At 47.7% G+C, this 17,071-nt stretch overlaps 1 protein-coding gene across 1 annotated transcript in view; it reads left to right on the top strand.

Moving 5' to 3' along the window:
* LOC115402767 (titin-like) overlaps positions 1–17,071 on the top strand; it is a 205,830-nt gene that overhangs the window by 138,242 nt on the left and 50,517 nt on the right. Inside the window, 25 exon segments of the mRNA XM_030111303.1 lie at positions 53–334; positions 423–722; positions 873–1,166; positions 1,346–3,347; positions 3,819–4,506; positions 4,796–5,060; positions 5,193–5,519; positions 5,604–5,888; positions 5,975–6,274; positions 6,395–6,697; positions 6,781–7,056; positions 7,363–7,662; positions 7,936–8,238; positions 8,744–9,043; positions 9,132–9,419; positions 9,854–10,156; positions 10,600–10,902; positions 10,989–11,015; positions 11,018–11,293; positions 11,451–11,738; positions 12,453–12,743; positions 13,265–13,552; positions 14,351–14,938; positions 16,511–16,615; positions 16,707–16,904. Of these exon segments, the coding sequence (XP_029967163.1) occupies positions 53–334; positions 423–722; positions 873–1,166; positions 1,346–3,347; positions 3,819–4,506; positions 4,796–5,060; positions 5,193–5,519; positions 5,604–5,888; positions 5,975–6,274; positions 6,395–6,697; positions 6,781–7,056; positions 7,363–7,662; positions 7,936–8,238; positions 8,744–9,043; positions 9,132–9,419; positions 9,854–10,156; positions 10,600–10,902; positions 10,989–11,015; positions 11,018–11,293; positions 11,451–11,738; positions 12,453–12,743; positions 13,265–13,552; positions 14,351–14,938; positions 16,511–16,615; positions 16,707–16,904 (9,180 nt within the window).

Raw genomic sequence — 17,071 nt, 5'->3', positions numbered from 1 at the left:
ATCAGAAGAAGACCTTCCTGAATTCATGTGGTAACTTCTTCTTCTTCATCAGAGCCCCCAGAGTTGATCCTGGATGCTGGAATGACCCGAGAGGTGAAGGCGATGGCCGGCACTCACATCACCTTGATGGCCGCCATCAAAGGTGTGCCATTCCCCACCGTCACCTGGAAGAAAAACGAGGCTGAGGTTCCTACCAGGGCTGACATTGAAACCAACCAGGCCGGCAGCAAGCTGGAGATGAGATTCTGCAACCGTGGTGACTGTGGAGACTACACCCTAACTGTGGAGAACCCGGCTGGGTCCAAAACCGCTACCTGCACCGTGCTTGTCCTTGGTATGTGTTTCACGGCTTTAGACAGAGTAGGGGAAAACGGTTGCCTGAAATCCCTGGAAAAAACATGTCTTTCATGTTTTCATTCCAGACAAACCCGGGCCTATTCAGCACCTCCGGGTGTCCGACATCAGGAGCGACTCCGCCTACTTGTCCTGGAAGGACCCCGAGGACAATGGTGGTGCTCGCATCACCAACTTCGTGGTGGAGAAGAAGGACACTGCATCCACTCATTGGGTCCCTGTCTGTTCCACGTCCAAGAAACGCAGCATGATGCTGAAACACCTGATGGAGGGAACCTCCTACTCATTCAGAGTTGCTGCTGAAAACCAGTATGGCCGCAGCGAATACGTTGAGACGCCCAAGGCCATCAAGGCCATGAACCCACTTTGTGAGTAGGAACACAGGCACAAACCAGATGCACAGCATACATTAATATCGACTTCTGATCTGAGGCTGGAATACAAATATAGCCTCAGAAATTTAGTATCTGTTGCTAATTTCTGTGATCGCTTTCACTGTGTCTGTTTTCATGTTCCAGTCCCACCTGGTCCTCCCAAAGACCTGCATCATGTCGATGTGGACAAGACTGAGGTATGGTTAGCCTGGAACTGGCCAGACCGTGATGGAGGCAGTGAAATCACAGGCTTCCTGGTGGAGTATCAGGAGGAGGGCGAGAAGGCATGGGATGAGTGGAAGACAGTCAGCATCCCAGAGAGTCATGTGACCGGCCTAGAGGAGGGAAAGACCTACCGCTTCAGAGTGAGGACGGAGAATGCCATCGGCCTCAGCAGACCCGACACCACCGTGCCCATCCTGTGCCAGGAGAAGCTTGGTGAGAAGAAATTATAAATCAGAAAACATACTGCTATTGTTGTCACTTTCAGACCAGATTTATGTGGAATTAGATCATACCCTTATTCATGTCTGTGAAAGCACTTGGCAATCCATCATGTGACATTAATGAGAATCCAGTGTTTTCTGGGGTAACTTTGTGTTTCTGTGTATCCACAGTGCCGCCAATTGTTGAGGTTGATGTTAAGCTGATTGAAGGTATAATTGTGAAGGCTGGTACCACCATCAGACTACCAGCCATCATGAGAGGAATTCCCGTGCCCACTGCCAAGTGGACCATTGAAGGAGAGGAGATCACCAGTGAGGGCAACATCAAGATCGACACTGACAATTTCTCCACCGTACTGAGCATTAATGAGTGCACCAGGAATCACACCGGCACCTATCTGCTCACCGTGTCCAACCCCGCTGGAACCAAGACTGTGGCTTTGAACGTCACTGTCCTCGACGTCCCTGCAGCTCCCATCGGTCCCGCCAACATCCTGGATGTCACTCCCGACTCCATGACAATCGAATGGCGTCCTCCAAAAGATGATGGTGGAACCCCAGTCACCAACTACATTGTGGAGAAGAGAGAAGCCAACAAGGGGACGTGGGGAGGTGTCAGCTCCGGCAGCCTGGCTACGCAGCTCAAGATCTGCCGCTTGCAGAGGGGAACAGAATATGTCGTACGCATTCGTGCTGAAAACAAGATGGGCATTGGTGCTCCTCTGGAGAGCAAGCCCACAGTTGCTGAGCACTCCTTCATGCCACCTAGTCCACCTGGGAAGCCACAGACCTCTGATCTCGCAGAGGATGCTGTCACAGTTGGCTGGACCATGCCGCTATCAGATGGTGGCAGCCAGATTACTGGCTACATCATTGAACGCAGACACAAGGGAGGCAAATGGATCCGTGTCAACAAGACCCCATGCAGGGACCTGCGCTACAGAGTCCTGGGCCTCTTCGAGGGCAGTGAATATGAGTTCAGGGTGTTTGCTGAGAATATTGCTGGTTTTAGTGGGCCATCTCCCATCTCTGACCCCTGCAAACCTTGTAGACCCATCACTGTCCCAAGTGCTCCCGTTAACCCCAAAGTGAAAGACTACAGCAAGACCACTGCTGACTTGGTTTGGACCAAACCCACAAAAGACGGAGGAAGCCCCATCCTGGGCTACACTGTGGCAATGAAGAAAGCTGATTCTGATGAATGGAAGAAAGTGAACCTGGATGATTTCATCAAGCAGTGCGCCTACAGAGTTAAGGGTCTGGAAGAAGGTGTGACTTATAGGTTCAGAGTCTTTGCCTCCAACATGATTGGAGATGGTGAACCAAGAGAGATTCCAGAGTCAATTACGGCTCAGGACATTCTCATCCCACCAGAGATTGAGATGGATGCCACCTGCCGCGACCGCCTCACTGTACGTGTCGGTCACAACATCAACATTATTGGTTACATCAAAGCTCGTCCTGATCCCGAGGTGCTCTGGTCCAAGGAGGACACGGTCTTTGAGAGCAGTAAACGTGTTGCTATCTCTCAGAACCTCCCTGTGGTCCAGCTGAGGATCAAGGAGGCCACCAGAGCCGATCATGGCAAATATGTGTTGAAGGCTTCAAATGAGGGTGGGGAGGCTTCCTGCGCCATCACTGTCAATGTGCTCGACAGACCAAGCCACTGCCAGAACCTACATATCACCTATGCCACCAAGGACTCATGCATGATTAACTGGGAAGCCCCGAAAGACAACGGTGGATCTGAGATCACCAACTATATTGTGGAGTGCCGTGAGCCCAGCATCAGCATGTGGTCCATGATCTCCTCACAATGCACCAACCGTAAGATTAAGGCCAAGCTGATGGAAGGCCATGAATACTTGTTCCGCGTCTGTGCAGCAAACAAGATCGGACCAGGACCCACAGTTGAGACCAAGACTCCTCTGCTTGCCATCGACCCCATTGAGAACCCCGGTGAGCCCGAGAACTTCAGAGCAACTGACATTGGCAAGAACTTTGTCAACCTTAAGTGGAGGAGGCCCGACTATGATGGTGGCAGTCCGAACCTCTCCTACAACCTTGAGTGCAAATCCAAAGATGCAGAAGAGTGGGAGAAACTGGCCACCGGTTTGATAGCCACTACCTTCCTGGCTGACAAGTGCACCGAGAACCAGACGTATACCTTCAGGTGCGTAACGTCATTCTTAACTCTGAACCTATACTGGAGAAGTTTACTACAGTCAAATCTTAATTAGAGGAACGTTGTTCTTTTGAGACAAATGTTCATGGGAATTGAACAAAATGTTAGTAAGTTATAAATGGTAAAATGGTAAATGGACTACACTTGTATGGCGCTTTTTACCCTGCTTGACAGAGCCCAAAGCGCTTCACACTGCAATATCACATCAACCCTTTCACACCATACTATAAGATATGCCGTGAGGTTTTGGTTTCAAACAAAATTTAAACCTAATGCAAGAATTCATGAAGAATCCAAACTGTGGTCTATTGTATGGTTATATGAAGTTTGAGGATGTGAAAAGCATGAGATGTGTGTAGTCTCGTGAGCATCACAGAAGGTCCACGCTGTTGGATTGTGTGGAGTAGAATCTTTTACAGAGTTCTTTTTCATGATCATGTGTTTTTCTTCATAATTCAGGGTGCAGACTGTAAATGAAGGAGGTGAGAGTGCCTGGGTCAGACTGCCTGATGTTCTAGTGAAGGAGGAGATCCAGAAGCCTGTCATCGACCTGAAGGTGTCTGGTACAGTGACGGTGTTGGCTGGTGAATCAGTGAGGATAGAGGCTGGGCTAAGAGGGAAACCTCAGCCAGAGGTGAAATGGGCAAAGGACAAAGCTGTGGGAGACAACCCTCGAATCAGCTATGAAACTGGCCCTGACTATTCCAAATTCCTCATGACCAAGTCCAAACGCTCTGACACTGGAAAGTATGTCATCACCGCCACCAACTCGGCTGGCACTTTCACGGCTTACGCCAATGTGAATGTGCTGGATGTTCCTGGCCCTGTGAGGAACCTCAGAGTCACCGGCATTGGAGCCGACAAATGCAGAGTAGTGTGGGATGCCCCGGAAGACGACGGCGGATGTGAGGTGGACAGTTACATTCTGGAGAAATGCGAGACAAGAAGGATGGTTTGGTCCACGTACTCAGCCTCTGTCGTCACGCCATACTGCAACGTCACCCGTCTGGTGGAAGGCAATGAGTACATCTTCAGAGTGAGGGCCGAGAACAAGATGGGAACAGGCCCGTCCATGGAGAGTAAACCGGTAACGGTCAAGACTCAGTTTAACAGACCAGGACCACCTGAAGCACCCGAGGTCACCAAGGTCAGTCACTCTGTCAGATAATTCTAAACTTCTGCCCCCATTTACAATTAACTAATCATAGGCTTTGTAATTAATTAGTCACATATTTCATCAAATCTCAATATTTGATAGATATAACAGTTTCCATTGACCACCACTGGTACCAAGACAGAAGCCCAAGTTTACATAACAGAAAAGAGCATGACTTGTAGATTTTTCACTGTGATGGAGCTGTTTACTCCCTGATCAACCCCCTCTCCATTTGACTTCCTGCCAAATTCTGAAGGCTTCATTCTGCTCATACTTTCAGGTGAGTAAAGATGAGATGACAGTGGTCTGGGCTCCTCCTGAGAACGATGGAGGGAAGTCAATCACTGGCTATATTCTGGAGAGGAAAGAGAAAAGAGCGGTACGCTGGGTGCCCTGCAACAAGAGCCCCATCTCAGAGAGACGCATGAAGGTCACCAACCTCATTCCAAACCACGAGTACCAGTTCAGGGTCAAGGCTGAGAATGAGGTTGGCCTTGGAGAGCCCAGCAAACCCTGCAGACCTGTCGCAGCCAAAGATCCCATCGGTGAGTTTGAAACTGCTCTCTGGATGCCTGGTTTTGTGGATGCAGGATTCCTACAACAACAACAACAAAAAAAAAAGTGTGAGTACCCTTGTCCCTTATTTACAAGATAACTTGTTGTAATTGATCCTGCAGAGCCCCCAGGCCCCCCTGCAGGCCTCAAGGTGTCTGACAGCACAAAGATCTCTATCACCCTGTCCTGGTCCAAGCCAGTGTATGACGGTGGTGCTCCCATCATTGGCTACAGCCTTGACATGAGGCTGAAGAGTGAGGCAGACCCCGAAAAGCCCACAGAGGGCTGGAAGAGGATCGACACTCACGGCCCACTGGTGCTGACAGAGTTCACCATTGGTCAGCTGGATGAGAAGCAGGAGTATGAGTTCAAGGTGTCCGCCCAGAACCAAGTCGGCTGGGGACGTCATGCTTACCTGAAGGAAGCTGTATCACCCAAGGAGATCATCGGTAAGGAGGGGTGGTGGGGGATACTGTGGCGCACAGCTTCGTAGATTTGAACAATGCTCATTTTATGTGTTACTTTGGCAACAGAGGCTCCAGAAATTGACCTGGACGCCAGTCTGAGGAAAGGCTTGGCCGTCCGTGCCGGCTGTCCAATCAGGCTGTTTGCTGTGATCAGAGGAAGACCCGCCCCCAAGGTAACCTGGAAGCGTCTGGGTGTGGACAATGTGATCCGCCGAGGACATGTGGACCAGGTCGACACCATGTCTTTCCTGGTCATTCCCGAGTGCACGAGAGAGGATTCTGGAAAATATTCCCTGACTCTTTCAAACTCGGCCGGAGAGAAAGCTGTGTTTGTCCGAGTCAAAGTTCTCGGTAAGATAAACAGTGAGGTACATTTGAACACACTGGATCGTAGACTTGACGGTCTTCCCTCTAAATGGTTCCTAAACTCTCCACAGACACCCCAGGTCCAGTCGGTGGCCTTGATGCGACCGATGTGACCAAGACAACAGCTCAGCTCTCTTGGTTGCCCCCTGAAAATGATGGTGGAAGCCCCATCTTGAATTATATTGTGGAGAAACGTGAAGTAGACAGAAAGACTTGGACCAAGTGCACAGAGGACCTGAAGAAGACCAGCTTCAAGGTGACCAACATGACGCCAGGCATTGAGTACTACTTCAGGGTCATGGCTTGCAACAAGTATGGCATCGGCGTTCCTCAAGACTCACCTCGCTCCTACTTGGCTGTTGACCCCATCAGTAAGTGTCACCTCAGGGGTTCATGAGGACAGGGTTCATGAGTGCAGATTTCATGGGGGCAGGATCTTGGTCTTGCTGTTTGCTTTGGTTCTCCTAACTCCTGCTGCATTATACTTACAGGTGAGCCTGATCCTCCAAAGAAGATGGACGTGTTGGAGATCACCAAGAACAGCGCCACACTGGGCTGGCTGAAGCCACTCAGAGATGGTGGAGCCAAAATCAATGGTTACGTGGTGGACTACCAGGAGGAGGGCGCACCAGAGGACAAGTGGACACCGTATTCTGTGGTGAAGGATTTGACTATCGTTGTGGTAGGCCTGAAGGAAGGAACCAAGTACAAGTTCAGGGTGGCAGCTCGGAACTCGGTGGGAGTCAGCTTGGCCCGTGAGGCTGAGGGAGTGTTTGAGGTCAAGGAGCAGCTCAGTGAGTCCCTGCTCTGAAATGAAATCTCCAACATTTAAAAATGTCCACAAAAATAAAGCCATTTTCTGTTTTTCGTATCTCAGTGGCTCCAAAGGTCATCATGCCTGACATCGTGACGGTCCGTGCCGGATCCAAGATGGTTATCGAGGCCATCGTGGCGGGTAAACCAGCTCCCTTCTGCAAGTGGAAGCAGGGCAACGAGGATGTGCTGACCTCCGACCGCCTGTTCGTCATCAAGACGCTCACGTCCTGCACGCTGATGATCAAGAATGTGACAAGGAAGGACAGTGGCTACTACAGTCTGTCAGCTGAGAACAGCACCGGAAAGGTCAACCAGATCCTCCGAGTCATCGTCATGGGTCAGTCAACATCTGAATCATTTCACAAGGGTCAATGTCGGGGGGGGGCAATAAGGGAGCAATAACAACACTGTTTTGTTTCCTTTTGGAGTTTTTTAATATACATTTGTAAATTCTGCTGATCTTAAATTTGAGGAAAAATATTTTCATTCTTAAGCATGGGGACCACCAGAAACCACAGAACCACAAAACCAAAAGAAAAGCAGAAAAACTCACTTCTCAAATGAAGAGCAGGAGGAATATGTCAGAGCTTTTTGAATGTTGTTGAGTCTGTGCAGCTTCACTAACTGGTCTTGTGCTCCTTAGACCTTCCTGGACCCCCAGAGGCTCCTCTGGAGATCACCGAACAGGACATCGATGCCTGCACGCTCCTCTGGAACTCTCCACAGGAGGACGGTGGCAGCAACATCACCAACTACATTGTAGAGCGCTGTGATGTCAGCCAGGGTGACTGGGTGACTATGTCCACGTCCTGCACCAAGACCAGCTTCAGGGTGACCAAACTCACGCCCGGCAAGGAGTATGGCTTCAGAGTGCGAGCAGAGAACCGCTTCGGCATCTCTGAGCCCATCTACTCTGAGCGGATGATCGCCAGATATCCATTTGGTGAGTGGGAGAGTTCCTGCAGAACCACATTCATAGGAGGAGACTTTCTATAGAACCTGACTCAGAGGAGACTTTCTGTAGAACCAGACTCAGAGTAGGAGATTTTTATGCAGAATCAGACTCGGAGGTGGAGACTTTGTCCTCTTTTGGTTCGAGGTTAGGAGACAGAAAGAAAGGAAAAAGATCAGACGACAGACTGTCATGAATTGTGTACTTCATCAGTGGAAGTGTGTAACCCTGAGCTGAGATTTAAAGGGTTTTCTGTCTCCACAGATCCTCCCAGCGAGCCCCGAAACCTACAGATTAACAAGATCAACAAGGACTTTGTCATCCTGTCCTGGGAGCGTCCCAGCAGCGACGGTGGCAGCCCCATCACTGGCTACCTGATCGAGAAGAAGGAGAGAAACAGCATCCTGTGGACGCAAGCCAATGAGTCGGTGGTGAAATCCACGCAGTACACCTGTGCTGGCCTGATCGAGGGCCTGGAGTACAGCTTCAGAGTGTCAGCCCAGAACTTGGCCGGACAAGGCAAACCCTGCAAGCAGACTGAATTCATCACAGCCAGGACTGCCGTCGGTATGACACACACACCCTGACAGCACCGAACTTCAAAGCAAAATTTTGGGAATAAAGTTGAAAATTAGCATTTTTTTCCACCTCATTTTCAAAATCAGAAAACCAAATAACATTTAAGCCCCAATTACATGGCAACGAATCGAGTGAAATCGCAAAACTTTTCATGGAAATGGGAAAACAAGACTTTCTGGAAACGTCTTGAGTCACTGGTCCTGGTCCATTCCCCAGTCCATATGCTGCTGGTCCTGGATGCAGTCCATATTGTCCTGGACTTGCTAGGTTTAAACTTGGCCGTCACAGTAATAACAGTTCAACTTTGTCGTATGTGAAACTTTTCTGAATCAAAAAACCAAACACAATGCTTTTTCTCTGGAAGTTTTGTCTTGTAAATGAGGCCTGAAGCATGAACCTAGTGAATATTCCTAGAATATTCCTAATATTAGAGTCCTGGACTCAGAACCGCAGTGTTAATAAACTTGGTGCTGACATTCTGTGTCCAATCCAGATCCACCAGGTAAACCTGAGCCCATGGACGTCACCAAGAACTCTGTCTCGTTGGTGTGGAGCCGTCCCAAACACGATGGAGGCAGCAAGCTGGTTGGTTACTATATGGAGTACACCAAACTTCCTGAGGAGAAGTGGACCCGCTGCAACGCCAACGCCATGAACATCCAGACTGAGAACTATGTGGTGACTGGCCTGGAGGAGGGGCAGCAGTACCAGTTCAGAGTCTTTGCAAAGACCGCCATCAATGTCAGCTTGCCTTCCGAACTGTCTGACCCTATTCCTGTGATCGCAGAGAACGGTACGACAGGAACGAAGAGGAGGTCCTTTGCACACCACCTCCAACCTCTCAGAAACATCCAGGTAATTGTGTGTATTTGTATTTGCAGTTCCTCCTCGTGTGGAACTCGGTGTGGAGATGAAGAACCTGATTGTGGTGAAAGCTGGCGAGAACATCTGCCTGGATGCCGAGGTGTTCGGAAAGCCACTGCCCAAGGTGAGCTGGAAGAGAGATGGCGTGCCACTGGTGCTTGTCGAGGGCATGAAGATGAGCCAGAAGAAGCACGTCCACTTGCTGGAGCTCTACTCCGTCACCCGCAAGGAGTCTGGTGACTACACCATCGTTGCCGAGAACATCAATGGCACCAAGTACGCCACCATCAAGGTCAAAGTGCTTGGTGAGTACCAACAGGAAGCCTCATCACCTAGGGGGTGTGGTCAAAGAGCCATTCTGATTCACAAATAGAGCAAAAATCAACAAAACCTTTAAGCCAAAGAAAGGAAAAGCCAACAAACCTGAAACATTCAATTCAGTTTTATTCCTGTAGATCCAAATACAATTCAGTCATTTCAAGGCATCCTCTTCCATAAACATCCAGATTATTGAGTATCTTCCTCCCACTAAGTCCAGATTATAGAGCATCTTTGTCCACGACCATATCTAACTTTAGATGAACTTAATGAGTGAATCAGATTGTCACAGTGCTGACAATGCAGTCAATGCTAATGCTACTATAATATCTACCTCATTATTGTTTTCTGTGAGATTTGGGGCTGTTGATATACGAACATAACTTTCTTCTCAACGTCACCGTTCCTTTCAACCCTTCAGACAAACCAGGACCTCCAGCCTCAGTGAAAACCACCAAAGTGTTTGCTGACCGTGTCAAACTGCGGTGGGTGCCCCCGATTGCCGACGGCGGCTCTGAGATCACCAACTACATCATTGAGAAGCGAGAGACCAGTCGTGCCAACTGGGCACTGGTCACCGCCAACATCCATGGACACATCACAGACTGCACAGTGGAGAAACTCATTGAAGGACATGAGTACCAGTTCAGAGTCAGCGCTGAGAACCAGTATGGCGTGGGCGATGCAGCTATGACTGATGCTGTCACTGTCAAGAATCCATATGGTAAGAAAAAGTGCAACAAGTTTGAACTGGTATAAACTTTTCTGATGTTGACTGGATGGATTTCAGTCAATACCAGGAGTCCCATACGTGTCGCCAACTCACCATAACAACACGCAAACTAACCAACATGGCAGCCCACTGACTGACCAACTCACCAACCAAACAAGCCACTGAATAACTAGCCTGCCAACTCACTGACATAAAGATTCACCAACTCACTGGCAGGCTGATTCAACTACTCACGAACACACTTCCACTAAGACTCACTGACCCACCAACCAACTGAACCACTGACTCACCAACCAAACGAACCACTGACTCACCAACCAAACGAACCACTGACTCACCAACCAACCGAACCACTGACTCACCAAATGCTGGCATGTTTTAGTAGTTTGGTTTTGAGGTTTCATCTGCTCTGATGTTTGTTTATCTTTCAACAGATGTTCCTGGCCCGTGCGATCCACCCGTCATTACCAACATTACGAAGGACTCCATGACAGTTAGCTGGAAGGCACCTGCCAATGACGGCAAGGCAACCATCCTGGGCTACATGGTGGAGAAACGTGAGGCCACAGAGTTGACTTGGGCCAAGGTCAACCGCCGGCCAGTCATTGACAGGACCATCAAGGCCGCTCAGCTGACCGAGGGCTCAGAATACGAGTTCAGAGTCATCGCCATGAATAAGGCTGGTTTGGGAAAACCCAGTGACGCCTCCAATGCCGCGCTGGCTGTGGACCCAGTCTGTGAGTGTCTGCATTTCAAAAACTTAGACCCTTTGCACTAGTAGTTAATTCCTAGAACATGTCACTCAGTTATGTGACTCTTGTAGATCCTCCTGGGCCACCTGCCTTCCCAAAGTGGTAGACTCCACCAAGTCCTCCATCAGCCTGAGCTGGACCAAGCCAGCTTACGACGGTGGCTGTGAGATCATCGGGTATCTGGTGGAGTGCAAGCGGGCCGAAAGCGAGGACTGGATGAAGTGCAACGTCCCCAAGAAGCTCCAGGCCACCAAGTTCCTGGTAACAGGCCTCATGGACAATACAGAGTACCAGTTCAGAGTCACAGCAGTCAACAGGATCGGCTACAGTGAGCCCAGCGACGTCCCTGGAAACCACACTCCCAAAGACATCCTGAGTACGTCCCTCACACACTGACTCTCTACACTGAGCTTATCTACTGAAAGCACTCCAGACCGAGGGTCTGCACATGAAGTGACAGTTCATAGGATCTAACACAGACACACACGTATCTTGTGTTCCTGCTCTTAAATGCCTTGTCGTGTCTCCTGCAGTTGCTCCTGAAGCCGAGCTGGATGCTGACCTGAGGAAAGCTCTGGTTCTGCGAGCCGGCGTCACCATGAGGCTCTACGTGCCTCTGAGGGGACGCCCAGCACCCAAGGTGACTTGGACCAAGGTGGATGCCAACCTAAAGGAGAGGCAGGGCCTGTTGATCAAGACATCTGAGTGGGACACGCTACTGATGATTGAGGGTGTCAACCGATATGACGCCGGCAAATACGTCCTGACGCTGGAGAACAGCAGCGGCACCAAGAGCTACACCATCGTGGTCAAAGTACTCGGTAAGACTCTCCAAAACATGTTCAGGTTCATTTCATGTGTCAGTTACAAGGTAGTAACAGATTACTACAAGCAAAGAGATATTAGCATTAGCCACAACAACATCTTGAACTAATCCACTTTATACCAGCAAACAAGAGAGGAAAATACATTTAACATTTGAGCAAAATGGAAAATGGAAGCACATTTGGTACAGTTGTGGGCTCATTGCACTTTGTGTTTCCTGCAGGTCTGCTAGCATTAGCATTGCCTCTTTAGCCAAAGCGGCACCTCTGTTAAATCAGTACCATTTCTGGATTTGATGTGAATCGAGTGAGGGATGGAAGTGTGGGTTTTCTAGACAGAGTCAAATGAAATACTAAACTAAAACTATTTATTCTTCTATTGTAAGTTCAACGTATAGTTACAGAAAAAAAATTAAGGTCCTGCGCACCTGAAGTACTGTAGACTGATGAAGTCTGGCATCTGTTTACTTTCTGTGTATCTTCTTTCTTTCTGAATAGTTGATCTTGGTAGGATTTATGCTGTTCCCTTCTGTTGTTCTCGTTTTTTCAGGTTGATTCTGTTTTGTTCAGTTGTAGTTATGTCTTTTTACTCTCAGTTTTGAATTATCATACCATCAACCACGTTTTGTTCTTGAAACATTTGATTAAACATGGTTTCCAGCCATCCGCTCTCAGGTTGCAGCCTGATTTTTCCTCTTCGCCTGTGCTCAGATTCTCCTGGACCGCCCGTAAATCTCATCGTGAAAGAGACATCCAGAAGCCATGCCTTCATCACCTGGGATGCACCACTGATCGACGGTGGCGGCCCCGTGAAGAGCTACATTGTGGAAAAGCGTCTGGCAGAGAGGAAGGCTTGGACCTGCGTGTCTGCCGAGTGCCCCAAGACCTCGTTCAGGATCACCAACCTGGAGGGCGGACAGGCGTACTGCTTCAGAGTGCTGGCAGAAAACGCCTACGGCATCGGGGAGGGCTGCGAGACAGCCGGCAGCGTGCGGGCCTCAGGTACGAACAACTGATCATTCAGTGTGTTGGCAAAAGAAAGAAACACCCTGTTGACGTGAAGTTTGGAAAATGTGTCTCTGTCTTCGGTACGGCTTCTATATTTTCCAAATATTACATTTTCTCTTAGATTGCAGTCAGTGGTTTTTTCTGTGCAAAGTAAATGAAAAAAATATTAACAATGGGCACAACAAGGCACCACTGAGGAATCGCTGGGGGACGCCAGCTAAATCCACTTCGATGCATTTCTAAATTCTCTCAAATGGTATCAAACTCAGGAAGACATTCGACTGTCTTTGACTCACTAAGAGTTGCCTTGTTTAGTCAGAGGAGGGGGAGAGCCACTCTGACCAAATACAAATAAACATGTCTTAAATGTGTTCTATGGATTTCATTGTTTTTACATGTGTACAAATCAGAATTACAGATTGCTTTTAATTATAACATTTGCAGCTTTGGACCTGTGATATGATGAAACCTTTATCGTACTTGACTGCAAGTCTCCTCTTTCCTTACTCTTACAGAACAACCTGGTCCAGTGATGGACTTCAAAGCTGTGAAGACCACCAGGGACTCCATCACCCTGGGCTGGAAGAAACCGATCAGCGACGGCGGAAGCTTCATCTCAGCCTACATTCTGGAGCAGAGCGAGGGCGAGGAGAAGTGGAAGCAGATCATGAAGGGCAAGAACACATCGCATGCCATCGGAGAGCTGACCGACGGAAAGGAGTACCTGTTCAGGGTCAAAGCGCTCAACGAGTCCGGAGAGGGACCACCCACCGAGCTCACTGCCGTGGCCAAGGACCAGTTCGGTAAGAGACCGGCTGTTGTCTGGTTACTCATGCTGGATTTCTTTCCCTGTTAGACGGGCAGAGACTGGAAGTCTGAGATGAGGCTGGCATAGTGAGGGTTCTGGAGAAACAACCTGCTTGTTTTTCATGCTGTTTAAGTAGCTTTATACCCAGAAATATTTAATGTTCTGCTTTGAAGATTTGATTGAACTTTCACTTCTTGATATATTCCAAAAAAAAAAAAAAAAATCCCCCCGAAGCTGTGCGCAGTTTCAGTATTTTTGATCAGGAAGTTTTTACTTTTCAAATCCTTCTGAAACTGTTCATGTTGTTAACTGCTGGAAGCTTCTAAGGTTAGGTGACTTACCAAGTCTCCTTCCTAACTAAGTTATGATTGATGGAAACTGTCTGAAAATCCTTCCTGCGTTCACTGAGATGTAAAAAACTTGAGTTGTTTGTCAATTTCTTGCAGCTACAGTTTCACCTGATCGCTGCTGAGAAACAGGACTTTGATCTTATTCAGCAACTTTTACTTCTTTGACTCTAGTTTTTACAGTGTGAATACATCAGAAGATATAATGTTGAGATGTTGATCTTAAATCACATTTACATAAGACAAAACTTTAAGCTCATTGAAGATTGGTCAAATTTGCAGAAACCAAAGAAAACAGAGCGTTGGAGTGTTTGTTGAAATGATCTACTTGACACTCTGTAAAAACCTCCTGGGAGCATTTAAGGAAGTCCACTACGGCCTCGTGTGACCCTCAATTAGAAAGACATGTATTTAGGATGAGTGATGTAGCTGTTTTCTCCCTTCAGTACTTCCCGACTGTAACCTGAGTGGCCTTCATGATGGTGTCTGCATCGTGAAGGAGGGCAGCACCACCCGCATCAACATCCCCGTCATCGGAACGCCCAGCCCTGTTGCCACTTGGAAGAAGGGCGATGTGGGAATCGGGGATACAGGCCGGATGTGCATTGAGGCCTCTCAGGGTGTCACCACCCTCCTGATCAGGGACTGCCAGAGGGCCGACGCTGACACCTACACCATCACCGTGAGGAACAGCGCTGGTTCCAAGGACTGTAAGTTCCAGCTGAAGGTGGTCGGTAAGCCCGGCATCTGCACTGGACCCATTAAGTTTGATGAGATCACTGCCGAGGGCATCACTCTCGAGTGGGAACCCCCCAAAGACGACGGTGGCGCAGAGGTGTCCAACTACATTGTGGAGAAGAGGAGGACAACGGACAACAAGTGGGCCACGGTGGCCTCAGCCCTCCAGAAGACCAGCATGAGGGTGATCCGACTGCACGAAGGCATCGAGTACATCTTCAGAGTGTTCGCTGAGAACAAGTATGGGGTTGGAGAGTACCTGAGGTCAGACCCAGTCATCGCCCAGCATCCATTCAGTGAGTATCAGTATTCCACATAATGCTAATGTCATGGCATCCTTTAGATATTACAACATGAAACATATCTTCAACGTAGGGCTGGACAAAATTTCGATATCAATATATACCACGGTATATTTTTATTCAATAACGGTGATATGAGTTTTAAACATATTTTCGATATAGTGCATTACAGTATGCGTTTCACAATCATTAATTGCTGTTCACGGTGCCGCTGATTCAAGCCAAACAGAAAGCGCTGCAAGAGAGTGATCACGTAGGAGGCACACAGACCACAGCTGGCTGTCCTCAGCTCAGGCTACAAGCTAAGGCGGTAAGTTTGAGCTCCAAAATGAGGACTTGTGCTGTAAACGAAACTGAATAAGCTTCCACAAGCTAATTTGTGGCCGCGAAATAATAAATCGTGCGCCAAAATATTAATTAGTGGCCACGAATTAGTTATATAATTCACTGAACAGTCCAGTAAAGTTAGCAGCATATTGACAGATGCGGACTTTCGGTCTCAATAACTCTTTAACAAAACGTCAGTAACATACAAAGGGCGCCTCCATCCCATCGTTGTGAGGGGGATTATATGCTACAAGCTAATTTTCGTTGAAAGTATCTGTCTGTCAAGCGTCAGAAGCAATATTGATTTCGATTAGCAGCCGGTGGTGCTGCGGGGTTAAGGGACCGTCTACAATTTACAAGACGCTGAAACAGTGAAGACAAATACCACAAAAAAAAAAAAAAAAAAAAAAAAGACAGTACAGGGATTCGCTGCAGTGTCACCATAATCACTACAATCTTAAGTAATTCTGTACTTAACCTTAGTAATTCTGAGCACTTTCATTTTTATAATAAAAACTGTGTTGTAGTTTAGACGAGCTATTAATATTGAAAAGGTGAGTGTATGGCAGTTATTTCAATTCCCTGTCCCAGTAATATTTATGTTTGCTGTTGGTCACTCTTTTTTCTGTTTATTGCAGTAATTCTGAGCACTTATATTTTTCTTCCTGGTTGAAGCACCTTTGTTTGAATCCATAACAATAACATAACTGTATTTAAGTGTAAAGTTAAAGCTATTTATATTGAAAAAGGTGAAACTTACGTTTATTTGACAGTGATTTCATATTTCTTAAATAGAAGGTAAACATTTAATTTATTGTAGTTTTTATTTCTAAAATGTTATACTGGAGGAGCTTCCTGGATAAATAATTTCTAGTTTTACAGGTAATGCATTATGTATATGATTCTTAACAGTTTTTCTGAGGCTTTTGTATAATTTATATCGATATCGGAATTATATCGTATCGACCGAAATTAAGACCTATATCGTGATAACATTTTTGACCATATCGTCCAGCCCTACTTCAACAAATAAACCAATAACGCTAATGTTTAGAAGAAGCCCAAAGCCAATCATTCATACTGAAAAATATCTAAATGCCTCTGATAGAGTTGATCAGTGTTCCTCTGACCCCACACATGCATGCAACCTGAGAGAAATCCTCAGAACTGTCATTGGATGGTACAGATTTATGTGCCATTAGCCCTGGCCCCAGGTCCATGACATTATCTTTTCTGCAGATGTGCCCGGAGCACCTGCACCTCCACAGATTGTGACCATCCGTCACGAATCGGCTATCCTGACCTGGGATGATCCAAAGGACACCGGAGGCTCCCCGATAACTGGTAACATACCACAGAACACCTCATATGGCCCCATATGTGTGTGGTGTGGCAGACAGAAGTGCCCCTGACAGCTGTGTCATCTTTTCTCCAGGATATCACATCGAGTTCAAGGAACGGAACAGTCTGATGTGGAAACGAGCCTCTAAGACTCCACTGAGAGTGAAGGAATGCAGAGTCACCGGCCTGATAGAAGGACTAGAGTACGAGTTCAGGGTGATGGCCATGAACATGGCCGGGCTTGGAAAGGCCAGCAAGGTTACTGAAGCTGTGGTGGCTCTGGATCCCATTGGTGAGTCCACTGCTTTCAGATGTTTTAATCTGTGCTGGACTGTAGACACTGACTGATACACCTTTTTCATCAACATTTGCTGGTCATTTGATAGTATTGCAAACCTGCAGGACACCACTTTCTCCAAATGTAATAACAACTTCTCATCTGGCAGGTTCTTTGTATGT

This window comes from Salarias fasciatus, chromosome 16, assembly GCF_902148845.1.
Source record: "Salarias fasciatus chromosome 16, fSalaFa1.1, whole genome shotgun sequence".
NCBI classification, from domain to species: domain Eukaryota; kingdom Metazoa; phylum Chordata; class Actinopteri; order Blenniiformes; family Blenniidae; genus Salarias; species Salarias fasciatus.
The sequence above is the reverse complement of the archived record's forward strand: the minus strand, read 5'-3'. Positions and strand labels throughout refer to the sequence as shown.